This window comes from Rattus norvegicus, chromosome 20 (assembly GCF_021556685.1).
Source record: "Rattus norvegicus strain SHRSP/BbbUtx chromosome 20, alternate assembly SHRSP_T2T, whole genome shotgun sequence".
NCBI lineage: Eukaryota > Metazoa > Chordata > Mammalia > Rodentia > Muridae > Rattus > Rattus norvegicus.
Genome location: NC_141553.1, coordinates 25563841 through 25586792, shown reverse-complemented (window position 1 = coordinate 25586792; position 22952 = coordinate 25563841). Strand labels below are relative to the sequence as shown.

Genomic DNA, 22952 nt, shown 5'->3' with positions numbered 1-22952 from the left:
TTTGTTTCAGAAGGGAAGGAACTAGACTAGCACTAGCCATTTATTAACCCTAGTAGCATCGTCCCAGGCAAGGAGAGTGTTGTGGAAAACACACACACACACACACACACAGACACACACACACAGACACACACAGACACACATACACAGACACACATAGACACACACAGACACACACACACACAGACACACGCACACACGCACACACACACACACACACACGCACGTTAGTGTTTGTAAATGCAGACCTAAGTTTAGATCTCTGTTTTTTCACCAATCTCTTCCTCTTGCATTACGTATGTACTCAATTACACAGGGCTCCTAATGACAACTTCACCCAAAAGTGTGGTGCTCACTGAGAGGCTAAATAGAAGTACTTTATAGGTGGTGTGATGTATAAATCCAGAGTCTATTCTTGTGTAACAAAGAAAATCCTTCAGGAACAGGGTAGAATGTAACACTGTTAGGATGAGGGCTTCCTAACGGGCTATAAAAGACAAAATGTATCCATTTTGTTCTGTGCTTTCCCTAAAGATACTTAGTGTTTTGATGCCTCAGCCTTTTTATTTTGAAAAAAAAACCTGAGATAATAATTATATTTATTAAATTTTCATAAATTTTACACATATGACATACATGAACTAGTATAAATCTTCATACCCCTTGATAACTTTTTCTAAGAAAAATTGTGAGTAATAATGTGTTTGTTTTAAAGAAAAGCATGCCAGTATAGAGAATTCCTTTCTCCTATATTTCTTCATTATCTTAACATTTGGCCCAACAAAGAGATCACCTTGATATGTCACTATTAACTACTACTAGTGGCCTCTATTTAGACTCACCAGGCTTCTATAAATACCTTTATTCTGTTCTACAATCCAGTCTAGAGAGTGGCATTGCATGTAATTGTCACGTGTCCCCATTCTGCTCTAGTCTATGACAGTTTAGTAGTTTTCCTTATTTTGCACACTTGCATGGTTTTCTTGAATAGTGCCCATGTAGCATGGTGGATGCTTCCCAGGCTGCTCCTGTGTTCTGCTTCTTGTTATTGTATAAGGCTTCCGGCTTCCTAGAGAATACCCCAGAAGTGACGCCTTTTAGTGTCATAATGGATTCCTGTGATGTCACCGATGACACCGATGTCAGCCTTCATCACTTGGTTAAGGCAATGCTTGACAGATTTTTTCCCCACTGCATCTTAAGCAGTTTTAGTCCGCCATCATTTATGTACGCGCTTCCCCTACTCTGTGATACTTTACAATGAGGATTACTTCAAATTGCCATCCACAGACACATCCTTGCATACCGTTTGCACTAAAGCACTTTCCTATTCCAGGTGTTATTATATTTTACTTTTAATTTCATTCATATTTTTATGATCAGAAACTGACTTGTTTCTGTTTGCCTAGTTTATTGTCTATGTTTCCTTTTTTTTAAAATAAAGAACACTTTTTTTTTTTGGTTCTTTTTTTTGGAGCTGGGGACTGAACCCAGGGCCTTGCGCTTCCTAGGCAAGCGCTCTACCACTGAGCTAAATCCCCAACCCCCCCCCCTTTTTTTTAAAGATTCATTCATTTTATGTATACGAGTACAGGCACACAAGAAGAGGGCATCAGTTCCCATTACAGATGGTTGTGAGCCACCATGTGGTTGCTGGGATTTGAACTCAGGACCTCTGGAAGAGCAATCAGTGCTCTTAACCACTGAGCCATTTCTCCAGCTCCCATAAAGAACACTTTTAATCTTAATTCTTCTATACAAGAAGAGATAAGTATTGATGATATATATTCTACCATATAGTAAATTTATATAATTGAATCAGACAAAATATTGTACAGATACTTCAAATTTACCAACATTTTCATAATATTTTTCTTATCTTAAAGTTTGTGAAACAGGAAATCAAAGTATGCCACTGATATTTGGTTGTTTTTATTTAATTCTAGATGTACAACTTTGCCACAAAGTTTACCTCATTTTCATATGAGGCCTGCACAGAGCTAACAATAATGCCAAAAAAAGAGTTACAGCACTTTGTTTGTAAATCAAAGTCCCTGAATCTCCTGGATGCCATTCTATGGCTACACACCGAAAATGGGCATGGTACAGTTGTTACTCGTAGTTCGTACCAAATGGCATCAGACTGTAGGCATCTTTTTGCATCTTCCCTTCTGGAACACCAGATGGTATTACTAAGGTCTGTAGATGGGAAAATACTAAACCCACAGGGTCATATATTTGTAACTAGGCTGTATGGACTTATGTTACATGATTAAATTATTATCTATTCCTGAAAGAGGCATGACTCATCTAGATAACTATTTCAATAGTCAAGTTTCAGATATGTTTAAGTTTCTTAACTGCAGCTATTCTGATCTTAGAATTTACTGATACCAATTTATGATTACAGAAAGGCGCTCATAAATCCCTTTAGCTCGGAATTTCCCTTCTTATTGATATATACAAGTAAAGTTTATTGATGACCATTCAGTTCATCAAATGAAGACAGTGATAATGTTAGAAGAAAAGATGGTTCCAAGTCAAGAGAGAGGAGTAGAAAGCATTCTGGTTATAAAGGAGATGACGACAGATGTCAGAACAGTGCCAAGAGATGCTTGGAAAACCCTAGCAGACACCCTGAATATTCTAGAGAATCAAAGAGAAGTCAGGACTAGTGGAGAGAAAGGTCTCTAACAAAACAAAAATAATTCTAATGACAACTGAACATTCCTTACATGCAATCCAAAGTCTTTTTTACATTGATGGATTTTATAGAGAAGTCTTGTATAAAGTACCTGTAAATTTTAAAGATGTTTTCTTTTTGATGTGTCTTATAATTGATATATGTCAAGATCCTTTGAGTAAAATTATAAAGAAAAGAGATTCAGCAAAGGGGTACGTCTTATGTTTTGTGAATAAAAGGAGCAAATGTTAAAAAACAAAACAACAAAAACAAACAAGCAAACAAACAAACAAAAGAACACTTTCTATAAGTTTCCTAACCCCTAACGTGAACTTCAGGCAATCAAGTGTCTGGCGGGATTGCACACTTCTGCACTCCTGTACTCTAACCCAAGAACTAGCATATGAAGAAATATCAAAGAAAGAAAAATAGGCAACTGGTTTATTAGCATTTATGAAATAGAAAAAGGTAGTTGAAATAGAAAAAGGCGAAAAGTTTAATTTAGTGTTTTTATTTCACCTGGTTTGTTTTAATGAAAAGTTAGATGCAAATATCAATATCCCTGGGAAATAGGTTAGCAGAATATTAGTAACTCAAGCTGCCTGATAATGCGCTTAGTAATGTGTCAGGGTTTTTCGTGACTTACATGGTTGCAATGATTAGCTTTAATTATCCCTCTGGGAAGAGAGCCTCAATGAGGGTGTGTCTGTCTAGGCCAGCCTGTGGGCAAGTCTGTGGGAGTTGGCTTGATTATGTTAGTTATGGCAGAGAGGCCACCCATTGTGAAGGGCACCATTCCCTAGAGAAACCATTTCTACTGAAAGAGCGTACCCCAAAACGGGGAGCCGCGTCTCTCACTCCGATCGCGGGGTGGGGTGCCCCCAGGAATCACGAGGAGCCATTCTTGATGTAACAGCAAGAGGTAGCTTTATTAACGAGATCCCACGTCTTAGCGGGATCCCGGGTCGACACGTATCTCACACAGGAGACAGAGGAATCGACCCCGAGCTTCCAAACTCGGGGGTTTTTATAGGGGAGGTAAGGGGCATTCACGCGGTTACACATGATTGGTCAATTCAAAAGGTGCACGGTTACTTTCGGCGCGAAATGACATCAGCAAGGAGTATGTGTTATCTAGCAGCTCGGCAGGCAGGTAGGGTGGCTCATCTCACTCAGGGGAGTGAAGGAAGGGGAGGGGGTGGCTACGGATGATCAATGTCCTTGGGGCTGATAGCTGGTTTGGCAAGTCCTATCTCTGGCTCTCCCTCAGGCACGTCCCGCCCTGCACATCGGGACTCTGACAATGAGCAACCTTATGAAACTCTAGTTCTGCACATTCAGGCTCTGACAATGAGTAACCTTTATGAAACTCTAGTTCTACACTACCTCCCAGAGAGTGGGGGAAGTGAGTCCAGTGCTGGCATGCATGCATTAGTTCGGCCCTGTCTGCTTTGGACCATGACGTCATGTGAGCATTAGCTTCTGTTGCCTTGACTTCCCTGTGATGATGGACAGACACCTGACACTTTGAGCTCAGTGAGCAACGTTTTCCCCTTTGCTTTTGTCAAGAGTATTTTATCTCAGCAATAGGAATGGAAACTAAGATAACGCGTATATGGCTGACCAGGGACACCTCTCCACCATCGTGGCCTTTACCTATGATCGACCTCCTGTTTCCTAATGCAGAACGTGAGAACCTTAAGGACAGTAGAGATTCCAATGCCCTTGATTAACTCCATCCAACTGCTTCCTGCCTACTGTCTTTTGATTCATCCCATCCCATTAGCCCCAAGGGAGCATCCACCTAATATGTCTTTCTTCTATAACCAGTAGTAAGAATTTTTTTAAAAAATCTTTTCAGGACTTGAAATCTCCAAGCCAGAGGGATGAAATCACAGGGGCCCGGGCCACCTTGAAGGAGAACTCCCCGCTCCTGCATTCGATTTGTTCTGCCTGTTTGGAACATTCCGATGTTGCTTCTCTCAAAGCCAGTAAGGACACCGTCTGCGAAGAGATCCAGAATGCTCTTGATGTAATTTCAAATGCTTCCCAAGGCATCCAGAATGTGCCAGCATCTCTTGAACCGCAGGCAGCAACACTGGGAAGTGCTCTTGATGAGCTGGAGGTAAGTAGAGAGAGCCAAGAGTGTGACTAAATATCTCAGTACAAGTAAGCAGACACAGATGCTCAGTTCCTATGGAGGAGTCTGGAGAACTTTTATCATTAATCAGTCTCAATGACCTTCCTGGCTCTTCCAATGAATTGAAGAACTGCAAGATTTCCTATCAGTGTGCTTTAACACTCCTCTGCTTAAGAAGCCGTTATGTTGGATTCTAGGGAAGACTTTATTTTACATAGACCACCATCTAAAGTGTAGGATCCATTTACTACACAGTACTTATTATTGGTACCATTCTATGTGCTTGGGAATACATCTGGTCAGTGTCTTTCTCAAGGGTTTAATTTTAGCAAGAACCCATAGGCAAAAGCCGTTATACATAAGCAACTAGCATAGCGTATCATAAAAGGGTAAGGTAAGTTCAAAGATATGAGGAGTTTAAGTCAGGATCAGATGGAGATCTAGAACACAGGCTCAAGCTACTTACCCTGTGTTTGTGACAGCATAGAAGCCAGGAACCTGGTGGAGTCATCAAGGGGGAAAGTTCACAGCTCAGGTAAAGAGCCAATGGGATCCAGCTAGACCAGCCTGTGCCAGTTCTTCCTCTGAACAACTGGGACTCTTTGCAAGGCTTTTTAACACACTGAGACTTATGTCTTAAAGGAATGATGCTAGCACCACAGGAGCACAGACTAGATGCAAATAAGGTGAGAAGTTGGGAACCAGGCGGGAGGCTATAGTCGGAACCCGGTTACCTTATGGGCATCACCCTACGGTGTCTCATGTGGTCATGCCAGCAGCAGCAATGCTCAGTTGTATAGGTATTAGTCAGCTAGAAAATGATAGAATGGACATGTGGGGCATTAGCAAAGGGGAGGAGTCACAGCAAATGCTGCATGCTGAGTCCCTTAGCAACACAGAGTGGAGTTTATGGTCTGTGATGCTATTAGGAATTAATATCTGGGAGGCAAAGAGATAGGATGAAGTTGGCCTGGAAGACACACCTACAGAGCTTGGGTCAACCAACTGTTGGTACCTAGAAGGCATTGGCTTTCATAGTGTGCCTTACTAGGTTGAAATGTACAGGCCTTTGTGTCTTTCAGTTGTTGAATGTAGGTCATCTTCCTGGGGAAGATCATGAACTCTGGGTTCAGGAGGATTGCTCTGTGTAGGTGAGGATAGACATGTTCACAATTTGATAGTAAGTCCTACTTGGAAGTGTGTGTGTGTAAGGTAGCTATCATACATCTTGAATCGAATAGATAGTTAATTTTAAATTTTTAATCCAGTAACTAGATAGAAGAGGTTTTCATTAAACATAGGAAGGCTGTAGGCAAAACTGGCCAAAAGATCAGAAACTCAATTTTGAACAAGTCGAGTTATTTATTAGGTCTTCAAATATGATGTTAAAGAGCTCTGGTTACCTAGCCCAACAAGGAGCTCCTTAGGGAGAGGTAACATAGTGTGGTGCTTCATTCCTTGATCTATAATCCAGCTGTGGCATTTGCTACATTTGTATCCTTGGGAACAACACTTATAGACCTAAATGTTCTTATTTATAGGAGGCCAGTAACAATGCCATAGCGTCATCAGGTTAAATGAATTAATAATGCAGGTTTGATTGTTTAGAGCAATGCATAGTAAAAACCCAGTCTTAGCATCGTTAAAGGGACTATTTGGAAGCAGATTTTTCCATGATGAAAAAATATCTATTATTAAAGTTACTAAAGTTTTACTGATAACCAAAAAACCCACCCAACTCCACAACTTATGCAATACCCACACAGTTTTTATCATGATTATAGTAAGTTTATTAGATAATTAATAATTTCAAGTTTAAAATAGCTTGCTTTCCCTTTAATTAAATGCCTTTAAACACGCTCTCTATTTCTAATCCAATATTATCAGCTGCCAGATTATTATATGAAGTATAATGTTAGACCCATGTGAAATTGCATAAAATACCCAGTCATATGCAGAACTTAGGGACTTATTTTATGATCAGGTAAAAAATAAAAAAGAATGGAAATAATTCCCATGGCCCAATGTTCCTTCCCTGTGATGAATGCACAATAACCTTGTTATTATATGCATATCTTGATGTCTTATCTTTATAAGATCTAATTTTTTTAAGGCCAGTCATAGACATTAGAAGAAAGCAGCTAGATACCAGTGAAGTGTTAAACCCTAAGTCAATAAAATATAAAACCTGAAAACCAAAATAAATGGGAAACTTGATCATAGCTTGAAAATCTTTGAGGAGCTGATCAATTATTTTCTACTAGGCGAGGGAAACATTTCACCTCCAGTCAGCTCATGAATTCACCGGGGGAGGACGTCATGGGAAATCCCAGTCTTGTGGGTCCTGTTTTTGTCCCTTCCAAACACCATCCTTTCCAAATTCCTATCTGCATTCTTTTGACATCTTGTCTCTCTGGTCACCTAATATCCTCGATGCTAGCCTCGGGAAAGCAGTCTGTAGGTCACACACCTGCTCTCACAGGCATTTTCCCTTAGCAACCAGGAGCCTTGGCCGGAAGAATCCCTGCTGCGAGCCAGCTTTGGGATCTCTCTGATTCCTGCTCTGGTCGCCTGCTCCTGCAGCTTTCTCCGCCTTGGAGGTCAGACTGCTTCAACCAATGGACTTTGGTGCGGACTAGGGAAAGTAGAGTCGGAGGCCTTCAGCCTCAATTGGGGTGTTTTAAAGTTCCCATGTTCCATCACTGGTCCCCCACACCAGTGCTTGGGTTTATAAGGACCTAGACCCTGTGTGATTTTTCTGCTTAGAAGGGTTGCTTCCTTAGCATCCTTCAAAATTACGGAATAATGGGGGGAAAACCCTGTTGAATAAGGGCTGGGTTTCCCTTGCAACACAGTAGCTTGAGCTGTCTGCTTTGATGTGCAACTTTGTAGAGTTCAGCTCTGGGGACAAGCTGGCAAGCTTACCCTCTGTGGGGCTCAGGGGATCTGCAGACAAACGGTAATTTGGTATGCGTCCTAGGCTGGCCATGCAGGGGCGTTGGTTTTAGTATGCTGCAGCAGTGGCCATAGAGAATCACTGATCCAGTGGCCTTGCTGTCTAATAGCTAGAAAGGGGTTTTTAGAGAGAGCCACAGTTGAATTTTTTTAAAAAACATTTTGTTGTAGACAATGAAAAGGTAGTCTACCCTCTTCAGGTCTATTTTCCTTCCAGACAATTGCATCCAAAAGAAAGTAGTTGTAGTCCACTCCCCTGTTAAAATAAAAATGGAGAGGCTACTTATGTTTTTCTTAAATACATACAAAATTTATATAGAATACCTTCTATGAAAATGATTAAGAATCTGTAGATATTACTTGGCAGGTACCATTGTATATAAAAATCTCATCCTTTGGGGTTGAGTTTTTTTTTTTTTAATTTTCTCCAAATAAACCCAAGTTTTAAAAATAAAATAATAATATATTTCTGGTTGACTAAAGTTTTTTCAAGATTTATTTTTATGTATTTATGTTTTCAGTACACATTTTATTTAGCTGTGTGTGCATGTGCATGTGTATATGTGTGTATGTGTGTGCTTGAGGGGGCACACATGTATGTGTGCATGAATAGAAGCCAGAAGAGAGCACCAGGTATCTTTCTCTATCATTCTTCACCTATTCCTTTCAGGTAGGAGCTTTCCTCAAACCTTGAACTCTTATTTTCATGGCTAGAGTTGAAATCAGTAACCCTCATTGATTTTCTTGTCTCTGTTCCCATCGTGGCCCGGGATACTGGTGCGTGTTAGATGCCTGGCTTGATAAGTAGGTGCTAGGATTTGAACTCTGGTCCTCATACTACACAGCCAGGCCATTTCTCCAGCTAAACACCTTGCATGAATGATTCACTTGGTTGTTACATTGTCACTATTGAAAATTTAATTTTTTATTTACTGAAAAAAAATTGGGACCTAAGTTGTATCTATTGCAAATCAGGAAGCTAGTGGATAAGAACAGGCAGGGTGTGTGTCTAGTCTCTCTGATTCCAGAAGAATTTGTGACTCTGTGCTTCTTGAGTTTTTCTTGCTAGCACTTAACAGACTCAATTAAAATTTGGTGTAACATATGATAAGGTTCTTAGTTTATATGACTCATCAAAGAAGTTATAAATGTAACCAAGTTTTTCTGATGGATTAAACACTGCCCAAGGATCATTAAGTAAAAATGGTCTGTACTTGGGAAGTGCTTCTTGTAATGGAGGGGAACTTTCCAGAGGACTGGGCAGGTGGAATTGTAAAATGCATTTTCCAAAGTGTTAAACAGATTTGTTTCCAGAGATGTTCCCACAAAAGACCTCATTTATCCCCAAAGTTTTCCAAGTCCAAGCTCCACTGGAACACTTTTTTTCCTTTAATCTCACTTTAGTTGGAGGCTACAGTGATCGGCAAGCCATAGGAGAGGTTGGAGAGGAGAGCACATGGAGAAGAGCCTTTTCAAGAATGGAAGGACTCTTAAGACCCATTTACTTCTGAACAAGCAGGCAGAAGACCTAAAATACATCCCCAAGATCCCAATACCTTCTTAACAACTTCTGAGTTTTAGCGCAGTCAAAGACAGGGCTTCCGAACAAAACGCCTGAAAATAAGTACATCCAAGTTAGAAATAATTGCCAAAGCTGCCTGAACTAGATAAAACAGAATTTATTGAACATTTAACCTTTTAACAATAATTTTGTGAGTTAAATGGCTGTACTTTATATTATTTACAGGGAGCTATATTGGTAGAGGATCTGGAATAACCTTTGCTCTATTTTGCTCCTGCAAATATACTACTATGAAATAAATGGATGTAGTAAATACTCAGCCGGGAGCCGGAGTCATTAAATGTTTATAGTGCGAAAATGTATCAGAACACTTTCTTAAAGCTACCAAGCTAAAACTTCTGCTAAATCTTTTATTCTGGGCCATGGCTGGTTGTGGGTATGGAACTTGAGATTTATCAGTGAAGAAAGAATAGAAATTGAATTAGAACGCTGTACTGTAAATTGATTATTTATTGGAAAGGCTACTATGAACTGTAGTGTTGCTTCTGTGTTTATGACTGAATGAGAGTCAAGAAGTGTCACATTGCAAATGAACAGAATTTTGAAAAATGTCATTAAACAGAAACCTTTGCCAGTGAGAGTTGCATCAAAAACTTGACACAAATGCCCTCTGGTAGAAGGAAAAAGCACTTGTGGAATTACATTTGGGTGCATCTTTTAAGGTGATGCTATCAAAGGCTATGTGTGTACTTACTCATTTTCAGAGATGCTCTATTTTCTATTTATATATTATTTTATATATAGTTTACATTCTTTTTATTGATATTTTCAAATATATCTATATGTAATGTGTCTTGCTCAAAATTTTTTACTTCTTTTTCTTTTCTTTTATTGAATTTTTTACTTACATTTTAAGTGTCATCCCCTTTCGCGGTTTTCCCTCCAGAAACCCACTCTCCCATCAGTCCCCCTGCTATAAGGGTGCTCTCTCACTCACCTACTACTCCCTCCCACCTCCCTACACTGGGCATCGAGCCTTCCCAGGACCAAGGGCCTCCCCTCCCATTGATGCCCAACAAGGCCATCCTCTGCTACATATGCAGCTGGAGTCATGGGTCCTTCCCTCTGTTCCCTAGGAACTCTGGGGTGGGGTGGGGTCTGGTTGGGTGATCTTGCTGTTCTTCCTATGGGGTTGCAAACCCCTTCAGCTCCTTCAGTCCTTTCTCCAACTCCTCCATTGGGGACCCTGTTCTTAGTTCAATGGTTGGCTGTGAGCATCCACCTCTGTATTTGTCAAGCTCAGGGAGAGACTCTCAGGAGACAGCTATATCAGGTTCCTGTCAGCAAGCACTTCCTGGCATCTGCAGTACTGTCTGGGTTTGGTGTCTGTATATGGGATGGATCCCTAGCTGGGGCAGTCTCTGGATGGCTGATACAATTTGTGAATTGTATCTTGGGTATTCTGAACTTTTGGTCTAAGATCTGCTTATCAGTGAGTGCATATCATGTGTGCTCTTTTGTGATTGGGTTACCTCACTCAGGATGATATTTTCTAGTTCCATCCATTTGCCTATGAATTTCATGAAGTAATTGTTTTTGGTAGCTGAATAGTGCACCATTGTGTAAATGTACCACATTTTCTGAATCCATTCCTCTGTTGAAGGACATCTGGGTTCTTTCCAGCTTCTGGCTATTATAAATAAGACTGATATGAACATAGTGGAGCATGTTCCTTGTTATATTTTGAAGCATTTTTCAGGTATATGCTCAGGAATAATATAGCTGGGTCCTCAGGTAGCACTATGTCCATTTTTTTGAGGAACGTCCAGATTGATTTCCAGAATGGTTGTACCAGTCTGCAATCCCACCAACAATGGAGGAGTGTTCCTCTTTCTCCACATCCTCACCGGCATCTGCTATCATCTGAGTTTTTGATCTTAGCCATTCTGACTGGTGTGAGGTGAAATCTCAGGGATGTTTTGATTTGCATTTCCCTAATGACTAAGGACTTCGAACATTTCTTTTGGTGTTTCTCAGCCATTCGATATTCCTCAGTTGAGAATTCTTTGTTTAGTTCTGTACCCCATTTTTTAATAGGATTATTTGGTTCTCTGGAGTCTTAACTTCTTGGGTTCTTTGTATATATTGGATATTAGCCCTCTATTGGAAGTAGGATTGGTAAAGATCTTTTCTCAATCTGCTGTTTGCTGTTTTGTCCTAATGACAGTGTCCTTTGCTTTAGAGAAGCTTTGCAGTTTTATGAAGTCCCATTTGTTGATCCTTGATCTTAGAATATAAGCCATTGTTGTTCTGTTCAGGAATTTTCCCCCGTGCCGATGTGTTCGAGGCTCTTCCCCACATTCTCTTCTGCTAGTTTCAGTGTATCTTGTTTCATGTGGAGATCCAACATCCACTTTGACTTGAGATTTGTACAAGGCACTAAGAATGGGTTGATCTGCATTCTTCTACATGCTGACCTCCAGTTGAACCAGCACTATTTGTTGAAAATGCTATCTTTTCCCCCACTGGCTGGTTTTAGCTCCTTTGTCAAAGATCAAGTGACCATAGGTGTGTGGGTTCATTTCTGGTCTTCAATTCTGTTCCACTGATCTACCTGCCTGTCTCTGTACAAATACCATAAAGTTTTTAATCACTATTGCTCTGTAATACAGCTTGAGGTCAGGAATTGTGATTTCCCTCAGAAGTTCTTTTATTGTTGAGGATAGTTTTTGCTATCCTGAGTTTTCTTTTGCTATTCCAAATGAATTTGCAAATTGTTCTTTCTAAAAATTTGCTGGAATTTTGATGGGGATTGCATTGAATCTGTAAATTGCTTTTGGCAAGATGGCCATTTTTACTATATTAATCCTGTCAATCTATGAGCATGGGACATCTTTCCATCTTTTGAGATCTCCTTCAATTTTTTTCTTCAGAGACTTGAAGTTCTTGTCATATGAATCTTTTACTTGCTTGGTTAGAGTCACCCTGGGGTATTTTATATTATTTGTGACTATTGTGAAGGGTGTTGTTTCCCTAATTTCTTTCTCAGCCTGTTTATCCTTTGAGTACAAGAAGGCTACTGATTTATCTGAGTTAATTTTATATCCAGCCACTTTGCTGTAGTTGTTTATCAGCTGTAGGAGTTCTCTGATGGAATTTTTGGGGCCACTTAAATATACTATCACATCATCTGCAAATAGTGTTATTTTGACTTCTTTTCCAATTTGTATCCCTTTGACCTCTTTTTGTTGTCCAATTGTTCTAGCTAAGACCTCAAGTACTATAATGAATAAGTAGGGAGAGAGTGGGCATCCTTGTCTTGTCCCTGATTTTAGTGGGTCAATCAGGTTTCTCTCCATTTAGCTTAATGTTGGCTACCAATTTGCTGTATATTTCTTTTACTATGTTTAGGTATGGGTCTTGAATTCCTGATATTTCCAATACTTTTATTATGAAGGGGTGTTGAAATTTGTTACATGCTTTCTCAGCATCTAATGAGACGATCATGTGTTTTTTTTTCTTTTAGTTTATTGATAGATTTCCATATATTGAACCAACCCTGCATCCCTGGGAATGATAGATGATCATTTTGATGTATTCTTGGATTCGACTTGCAAGAATATTATTGAGTATTTTTGTGTTGATATTCATAAGAAAAATTGGTCTGAAGTTCTCTTTCTTTGTTGGGTCTTTGTGTTGTTTATGTATGAGTGTAATTGTGGCTTCATGGAATGAACTGGGTAGTTTTCCTTTCGTTTCTTTTTTTTTTTTGGAATAGCTTGGAGAGTATTGGTATGAGGTCTTCTATGAAGGTCTGATAGAATTCTGCACTAACCCATCTGATCCTGTCTTCTTTTTTTTTTTTTTTTTTTTTTTGCTGGGAGATTTTTAATGACTGGTTCTGTTTCTTTAGGAGTTATGGGGTTGTTTAGATGGTTTATCTGTTCCTGATTTAACTTCGGTACCTGATATCTGTCTAGAAAATTGTCTATTTCCTCCAGATTTTCAAGTTTTGTTAAGTATAGGCTTTTGTAGTAGGATCTGATGATTTTTTGAATTTCCTCAGATTCTGTTGTTATGTCTCCCTTTTCATTTCTGATTTTGTTAATTTTGTTAATTTGGATACACTCTCTGTGCCCTCTTGTTAATCTGGCTAAGTGTCTATCTATCTTGTTGATTTTTATCACGTAACCAGCTCCTGGTTTGTTGATTTTTTTTATAGTTCTTTTTCTTTCTACTTGGTTGATTTCAGCCCTGCGTATTTTCTGCCATCTACTCCTGTTGGGTGTATTTGCATCTTTTTATTCTAGAGCTTTTAGGTGTGCTGTCAAGCTGCTAATATATGCTCTTTCCAGTTTCTTTTTGGAGGCATCCAGAGCTGAGTTTTGCTTTTAGCACTGCTTCCATTCTGTTTCTTAAGTTTGGGTATGTTGTGCCTTCATTATCATTAAAATTTAAAAAGTCCATTGATATTGAGACCAATTGATACGGACCAATGATTGTTGTTTCCTATTATTTTTGTTGTTAAAGGTGGAATTATGTTTGTGTGGCCACCTTCTTTTGGGTTAGTTGAAGATTACTTTCTTGTTTTTTCTAGGGTGTAGTTTTCCTCCGTGTGTTGGAGCTTTCCATCTATTATCGTTTGTAGGGCTGGATTTGTGGAAGAATATTATGTAAATTTGGTTTTGTCTTGGAATATCTTGGTTTCTCCAACTATGGTAATGGAGAATTTTGCTGGATATAGTAGCCTGGGCTGGCGTTTGTGTTCTCTTAGGGATTGTATGACATCTGCCCAGAATCTTCTAGCTTTCCTAGTCCCTTTTGAGAATTCTGGTGTAATTCTGATAAGCGTGCCTTTATATGCTACGTGACCTTTTTCTCTTACTGCTTTTAATATTCTTTTTTTGTTTAGTGCTTTTGGTGTTTTGACTATTATATGATGGGAGGAATTTCTTTTCTGGTCCAATCTATTTGGAGTTCTGTATGCTTATGGGCATCTCTTTATGTTATGGAAGTTTTCTTCTATAATTTTGTCGAAGGTATTTACTGGCCCTTTAAGTTGGGAATCTTTTCTCTTTTCTATACATATTATCCTTAGGTTTGATCTTCTCATTCTGTCCTGAATTTCCTGGATGTTTTGGGTTAGGATCTTTTTGTGCTTTGCATTTTCTTTGCCTGTTGTGTCAATGTTTTCTGTGGTATCTTCTGCCCCTGAGATTCTCTCTTCTATATCTATCTATATATCTATATCTATCTATATATCTATATCTATATCTATATCTATATCTATATCTATATCTATATCTATATCTATATCTATATCTATATCTATATCTATCTATATCTATAGCACACAGAAACCAGACAGATTCTGTCCCAGATTCCTCCTCAGTTCCTGTGTCCTGAGGGCTTCTGGTGGGTCTGTCTGAGCAGAAGTGCTGGTCTCACCTACTCTCTCAGGTGTGTTAGCATTCCTGTGAAGATCAGCTCTCTCCCAGAAGGATCCCGGCACATAGAGCTGTGGCACCGGATTAGCTCTGGGTGTAGACGAAAACTGGAAGTGTATTAATCAAATCTATTTCAATTCCTTACCCTCTAATTCATCCCTTGTTCTCTGGACTACTTTTTCTTCCCAATTTTATGTGGTGTTTAAAGCCATGGAGTTCCTGTGTGCTTCCTCCATGTCCTTGGGTATACATAGAGGTGTACCAGAGCATAGTACCTCTATGATATCATATCCCTGTATAAAACTGACACTCTCCTCTAGCAGCCATCAACTGACAATAGTTCCTCAGGTAGGTTTGGGAATGTCACGAGCTCCTACCTATCCTTGCTGGGGTTTTATTTGGCTTGATCTTGTATAGGTCTTGTGCAAGCAGTCCCATCTTTAGTGGCTCAGTCATGTCTAGCAAATACTGTCTTGTTGGAGACACTCACTGTATCTGGCCCTTAAAATCTTCATGCTTCCTCTTGGGGAAAGAGAGAATGTGATAGACATGTCCCATTTAGAGCTGAGAACAGTTTCTTATTCTCTGCACACTGGCCTGTTGTGACCAGTAACGGTAATATCACTTAATTGCAAAGAGAAATATCTTTTTTTTATATGTAAATAATATATATTCATACTTGTATACATATATGTATCAGTTATACATTTCACTGGGGAACTTGTTTCATAACAATGGCTTCTCTTTGGGATTAAGTTCATATACACTTCTTTTTTTTTTTTTTTTTTGTTGAAAAACTAGTAATTGTTACTTGTAACATAGTTAGCATAGTATAGGGGAGGGAGTACATTGGGAAGAGAATTTTCTTTTTATTTTAATTGTATATTTAACTTTATGGGTGCATTAATTGGATTTTCAGTACTGAACACTTCTGTATTCCTAGAATAAAAACTACTTTGTTTTGTGCTATGCTACAATGCTTTTTAAATCATTCTTTTTTTTTTTACATTATTAAAACATTTTTTTTATTAACTTGAGTATTTCTTATATACATTTCAAGTGTTATTCCCTTTCCCGGTTTCCGGGCAAAATCCCCCTCCCCCCTCCCCTTCCTTATGGGTGTTCTCCTCCCAACCCTCCCCCCATTGCCGCCCTCCCCCCATAGTCTAGTTCACTGGGGGTTCAGTCTTAGCAGGACCCAGGGCTTCCCCTTCCACTGGTGCTCTTACTAGGATATTCATTGCTACCTATGGGGGTCAGAGTCCAGGGTCAGTCCATATATAGTCTTTAGGTAGTGGCTTAGTCCCTGGAAGCTCTGGTTGCTTGACATTGTTGTACTTTTGGGGTCTCGAGCCCCTTCAAGCTCTTCCAGTTCTTTCTCTGATTCCTTCAACAGGGGACCTATTCTCAGTTCAGTGGTTTGCTGCTGGCATTCGCCTCTGTATTTGCTGTATTCTGGCTGTGTCTCTCAGGAGCGATCTACATCCGGCTCCTGTCGGTCTGCACTTCTTTGCTTCATCCATCTTGTCTAATTGGGTGGCTGTATATGTATGGGCCACATGTGGGGCAGGCTCTGAATGGGTGTTCCTTCAGTCTCTGTTTTAATCTTTGCCTCTCCCTTCCCTGCCAAGGGTATTCTTTTTCCTCATTTAAAGAAGGAGTGAAGCATATCTTTGATGAGAGTAGGAAGACACAGTAATCTCGAGGCAGAATAATGTACAGGGAGGGTTTATTACTTTGTGCGTTTTGCAGAATAATATTACTAGGTTCTTCTCTAGGGTATATGACCTAGTTAGTCATGTTGTTGGTTGTTGTTTGTCTTTGGTTCAGTTAATGGTATCATGTGGAACAGTTCTTAAATACAACCAGCATTGGATGGTTATGTCCATAACATTTGTGCCATCATTGCAAGAGTGAGCATATCTTGCCAGGTATGTTGGTTCTATAATTTTTCAGAGATCATGGTTCATACAACTACTATTACTTACATTTCTTCTGTGTATGAAATTCTTCTGTGCATGTACTTCTGGCACTATGAATGCTAGCCAGCAGGAACGAAGTGTCTAGCTTGATTTCTTTAGGTTCTGTGACTCAAGTCTATAGTAATATACTTGAGCAATAATGTCTTACCATCAAGTTTTGAACAATAACCAAGAGCAATAGAAAAAGCTTGCAATTTTATGGGGGGTGTTCTATGGTACCCCATTGACCAGAAATAGAAAAGAGGTATTCCATTTCTGGCACTGGGCATTTATTTATTTATTTATTTATTTATTTATTTATTTATTTATTTATTGCCTATGGTGACTGGGGGAGGCATTGCCCCTCCATATAGGATACCTTCATTTAAACTTCCTTTACATATGTGCTGTATATGTTTTAGCATCTACAGAGCTAGGTTTTGGTATGGCCTTCTCAAATGTCTTTAGTGTTAGTTGTCTCTCTTTATTTTCTTTCCTCTACTCTGCCCTTCCATCCCCTACCTAACTAAAGCTTTCATGACTTTCTTTAGTTATATCCCCAGGTGCACAGAGCAATTACACATAGTAGGTGCTAAGTGAACATCAATGAAGTAAGCACATTCAAACACGCTACCTCCCCCAGTGGCATCACAGTGAACCCCATTTTTCTCTCTATTTTTTCTCCTTTCTTCAACTTGAACAGAATATACTTAATAAGGAACTTAGGTTTGAATAGCACCATGAATTTACAGGATGGAAACCAAGAAAGTAAATCGAAGGGATGCATTGGTCAGAATCTTTCTGTAATAAGACAGCACAAAGAGAAAAAAAATGTGTATCTTTATTCCTTTCTCCAAGGAGCTGTCCATCTTTAATCTAGGTTCTCTGTGATTTTCTGTGCTGCCTTTTATTATACACAGTAATTTGGGGGTGAACATAGTTCTCTTTGCCCTATGTTTTCATTTCAATGAAAAGCCAGACCTCTGTCAATTCGATAAGCACTTAAGAACTCAGGAAGAAAGTAGCTGTCACTCATTTACCTAGAATTACTTCATATAATTACTATCTTTAAACATGTTTTTGTTTCCAGAAATAGAGTGAATCAAAAGTAGTTAAAATGATGGGTAAAATATTTTAAAATACACAGTCCATCTGTTAAAAGAAGTTTTCTTCAGGGCAGATATAAAGAAATGTCAAATTCATACTAACTCAGCCACAGGATTCTGCTGAGTATGTGATAATTTCTTTAGAGTTCAAGCCTGGGGTTTGAACTTTGAGAGACAAGCTGAGGGTGAAAGACAAAAACTCCATTCTGCTAGTTGGAAGATGACACAGGAGGTCTTTGCAAGAAGTTGGTAATCTTTAAGGTTTGATCATCTTGGATGAGTGAAATATAACACAAGCCCCTATGGCAGGAACTAGTCAGAAAAGTCCTCTTGCTTAGCCTTGGCTCTGTGTGTAGTCTAGAGGAAACACACACACAGCCTCCAAACCTCCAAAGAACAGAATGCACCTGGAAAATTTCCTATCCTTATGTGGACTTTGGGTCAGAAATTATATTATCTGTGTAGCCTCTTAAACCTCAGCAGAAAATCTAATTTAAAGTTCTCCTATCTCGGTAATACCTCAAGGGACCTGGCAGAAGCAAGCTCAGATTTATCCTGAACCTCATGCCCAGTCTTCAAAAAATTCTAATACATCTCCAAAGAAGATAAGTTCTCATAACATACAAATAAAGTAAGCCATTGTGAGTGATTCTGACAAAAGGCATAAACTGCAGAGAAAGCTCTTTCCATCACAAACACAGAGATTCCTTAGATACTAAACAGAAATGAGCTGTTAAACACATGATTCCTCCATTTATTTATTACCACTATAAATGGTAAAAGGAGTAAAATAATTAAAAAATTGAGCAGATAGTATTGTCTAAAATGAAAAATATAATTATGATTATTAGTTGATTAGGTAATCAGGTAGAGGATTAGTAATCTCTGAATGGTATTTGAAAATGCTGCTTAGAATTTTCCACACAGAATTTAAAAAATATTTTAAAAAGTTAATATGCAAGATAATTCAGCAGGTCAAAAATATCCTAATATGGTGCCCAGAAGAGAGAAAGTATAACAAAATTGTTCAGAACTGTGGAAGACAAGAGCCTCCATAGCTAGTGCACACCATAAGTGCCAAGTATGACGTTAATAGAGAAATGTATATTTCCACAGACTGCAGTAAAGCTGAAGAAGGAGATTTTCTTTTTAACCTGGGTATGGTGGCCTAGTCCTGTAATCTCAGGATTTGGAAATCTGAGGCAGGATTTCCCGGCCTAACATAGTGAAGCCCTGTTACAACAAAAATAAAAGATATCATTTATTAACAACACAGCTAAATAAAGCCAGCCCCGCTCTGTCAGCAGTTGTGACAATAAACTGCTATCTTAGTTCATCAAGGGGTCTGTATCAGCTGGGTTTTTGTCATTGACCTCATACTTCACAGAAACAACGTAAGAAAATGATTTATTTTGATTCATGTTTCAGATATTTCAGACTGCCATGCTGGAAGGAACATGGTGGAAGGAAACAGTTTTTATCATGGCAGCCAGGAGGCAGAGTAGAAAGGTCAGGGCACGAGATAACTCACAAGGATGTGTCCCCGGTAGCCTACTTCTGCCACCTCCCAATGCCACCATTACCTTATGCATATATCCATTCAACAATTCAGAGACCCAGATATGATCATTTCTCAGCCATGTTGTGCTCCACCAATTGGTCATCAATCTGGTTGACAGTCAAGATTAACCCTTACTGGGTTGTAACACATTCTCCTCAATGGTGCCTGGGGAATTAACAAAAAAAAAAAAAATGGCCTGCTGCTATGTGGATGTCTCTCAAAGAACTAGCACTTTGCAGGCATCTCAGGCAGGAATTGAGGTAGTAAGTGAAACTATTTCGTTATTGTGATCCTTCCTGAAAAGCACATCTATCTCCTGGTTCACGAACAACTAGAAAAGGAAATGAAACAAAACGACCTAACTGGGGAAATAGTGAAGCTAGAACAAAGGCTTGAGGGCTAACCTCAGAGGGAAATGCGTCACCCGTGATGCTTACACTAGGGAAGGAGAGAGGCTGGAAGTAAATGTGTGCAGGTAAGAATGAAATTCCGATGAAATGGAAAATTCCCAGGAAAACAGGAGTTACCTGAAGTGGCTCAACAATAGATGCTTCCTGTTAAAGTATTCAGGTTTACTTAAAGTAAATGCCACGGCTGGGCACCTTCGTGGGATGTCGCCCTTCCGAGGATATGTAAATGTACCCCCCTAGCAACAGGATGAGAAAGGCCAAGGAAAAAACTCTGAGTTCACTGCATGAAGTTGAAGAAACCAATACCAACTAACGCCACGTTCCTTAGGTAAGGGAGGGATGTTTGCACACCAACCCAACGCGGGAAATAAAATACAGAAATCCTAAGGAGAGTTGAGTGACTCACCCACGACTATTTAAAAGACCCAGGACAGTCACTTCACAAAGGTGGTCCTCGCTCGTCATTAGAATATCTACTGTGGTGATTCAGCTCACTAACCAACTAAAAGAAAAAAATACATTATCTAATTGATCACAAAAACGTCTGAAAACCTCAGTATAATTAAAACGCCTAAATGCAAGGGCAGAAGTGAATTTTCTTAAAGTGATAAAGGATTTAATAAAATTCTCTGGAGAAGTTCATACTTAAATTTAAGCCATTGTAAGTATTCTCCTTAAGATTAGAAATGAGCCTGTAAGATGAGGAAATGGCTGAAATATATATATATATGTATATATATACATATATATGTATATATATATTTATATGCATGTGTGTATGTGTGTATAAACATATATGAATATTTTTAAGAATATATTTAGCGTGGATAATAACAGATCATAAAAGTTTACGAAAGGGGCAAGACGTTGAGTTCACACGGCATTTTTACTCTTACATTAAGTATAACACATACGGCAGACATAATACTTTTTTAATGGACAGGTATATGATAAGCTACAGGAGGAATAGAAGAGTTCATGCAAAACCTAGGACAGGAAGGGATGGGGAAGGTTTAAAACTACTGGGCACATTCCGTTTCTGAAGCTGACTGATGTTACAAGCTGTACTGTTACTGTGTTTATCCATACATTCTCCTTACAAATGACATACTCAATGATGACATTTAATGAAGTATAGCAGAGCAGGGTAAGTCTGAGCACAGAGGCGGCCACATCATTTGTGCCCCTCTGAGCTACTGTGCTGGGTGCTGGGACTTTGCATTTGTGGTGCTCAGTATTTATCTGTCCCTTGTGCTGTGATCCCAGAGAAGCCAGCGACTCACTGGCCAAGTTAGATAACTTGCAAGAGGTCAAATGAGCAGGAATTAGGAGAGTTATAACCTGGACTGATTTCTTCTGACACCACATACCAATTGCTCCTTCCAAACAATAGTCTGTGTGACAAATGATAGATTATTATATTAAGTACTTATCTATCCATATGTCTGTCTGTCTGTCTGCTTATATAGTAGTTTTTCCTTATACCTAGTGAGTTATATGAATGGAAGATGGATACTTTGCTCATATTTACATTGTTCACAATCTAGCACAGTACTGAGTACCAAATAATTACTTATAGTACCTTTGTTGAAAAGATAATGAATTGATGGTATTTAAGAACCTGGTGAGATTTTAATACATGTAATAAACATTTACCTAATGAGGATGGACAAGATCTCCTTTATCTTAATGATTAAATATGGAAGTGATTAAGTACCTTGTAAGTAAAATGCATACATACTCATTAGCAGACCTTGTTTGCTCCTGGCCTCTTGGGAACATTAGACACATGTTATATATAGTTTTGTGGTATATGAATCTTCCATCAAGCTTAGAAAAAGCTCTTAATTGGGTAGTGATAAAAATGATAATTATATTTTCCTCCCAAACTTAAGAAAAATAAAAGGGAACACTTAAAAAAGAAATTGTTAAAAAAAAGAGAGATTAGAAAAAAAATTAAATACCCCAAACAAATTCTTTTTTTTTACTGGATTTTTTAATTTACCTTTCAAATGTTATTCCCTTTCCCAGTTTCCCAGACATAAGCCCCCTATCCCACCCCTTCCCTTCTTCTATAAAGGTGTTCCCTTCTCCACCCCCCCAGTCCCCTACGCTGGGGGTCCAACCTTGGCAGGACCAAGGGCTTCTCCTTCCATTGGTGCTCAACAAGGCCATCCTCTGCTACCTATGCAGTTGGAGCCCAGGGTCCATCCATGTATAGTCTTTGGGTAGTGATTTAGTCCCTGAAAGCTCTGGTTGGTTGACATTGTTGTTCTTATGGGGTTGCAAGCCCCTTCAGCTCTTTCAATACTTCCTCCAATTCCTCCAAAGGGGGTTCTGTTCTCAGTTCAGTGGTTTGCTGCTAGCATTTGCCTCTGTATTTGACATGCTCTGGCTGTGTCTCTCAGGAAACATCTATATCTGGTTCCTGCCAGCATGCACTTCTTAGCTTCATCAATCTTATCTTAGTCTTGGTGGCACATGTGGGGCAGGCTCTGAATCACCTTTCCTTCAGTCTCTGCTCCAAACTTTGCCTCCTTATCCCCTCCTATGAATATTTTTATTTCCCCTTTTAATAAGGAGTGAAGCATCTGCATTTTGGTCATCCTTCTTCTTGAGTTTCATGTGGTCTGTGTGTTGTATCTTGGCTAAATTTGAGCTTTTGGGCTAATATCCACTTACCAGTGAGTGCATACCATGTGTGTTTTTCTGTGATTGGGTTACCTCACTCAGGATGATATTTTCTAGTTCAATCCATTTACCTATGAACTGCACAATAGTAGTTCCAGATTAATGCTTGACTTGCAAAGAAACTTTAAAGAAATTATTGGAAAATGAATTAGAGCCAACATTGGGCCCCTAAGAAAGGAAAAAGTTATTGAAGTTAGGAAATAAGTTTTATATAATATTTGTGAGTGGTTCCTGAATAAGGAAGCATAGAATAAATAAAAGTATATACTAGTAAAACTAAGTAAAAATACTGGGACTCTTACAAGAGTCACTGTGTACAAGGAACAGAAAGCCAGCAGAACCACTGAGTTAAGGGTTAACTTGGTTCTTTCTGGCCACTGCCTGGCAGCTTTGCCCATGTCATTTATTATTAGAGCTTCCCAGGAAAATGCAAGTAGCTGACCTTGGAGCTCTGAGCTCTGAAGTATAATAAGTCA

The 22952-nt window shown here is 39.1% G+C and overlaps 1 protein-coding gene across 3 annotated transcripts in view; it reads left to right on the top strand.

The window, feature by feature from the left end:
- Positions 1–22952, top strand: part of Ctnna3 (catenin alpha 3) — a 1520222-nt gene that overhangs the window by 335465 nt on the left and 1161805 nt on the right. For 2 of the 3 annotated variants that reach the window (NM_001426985.1, XM_087597777.1), the window contains 1 exon segment: positions 4545–4808. In NM_001426985.1, the coding sequence (NP_001413914.1) occupies positions 4545–4808 (264 nt within the window). 3 annotated transcript variants of the gene reach the window in all.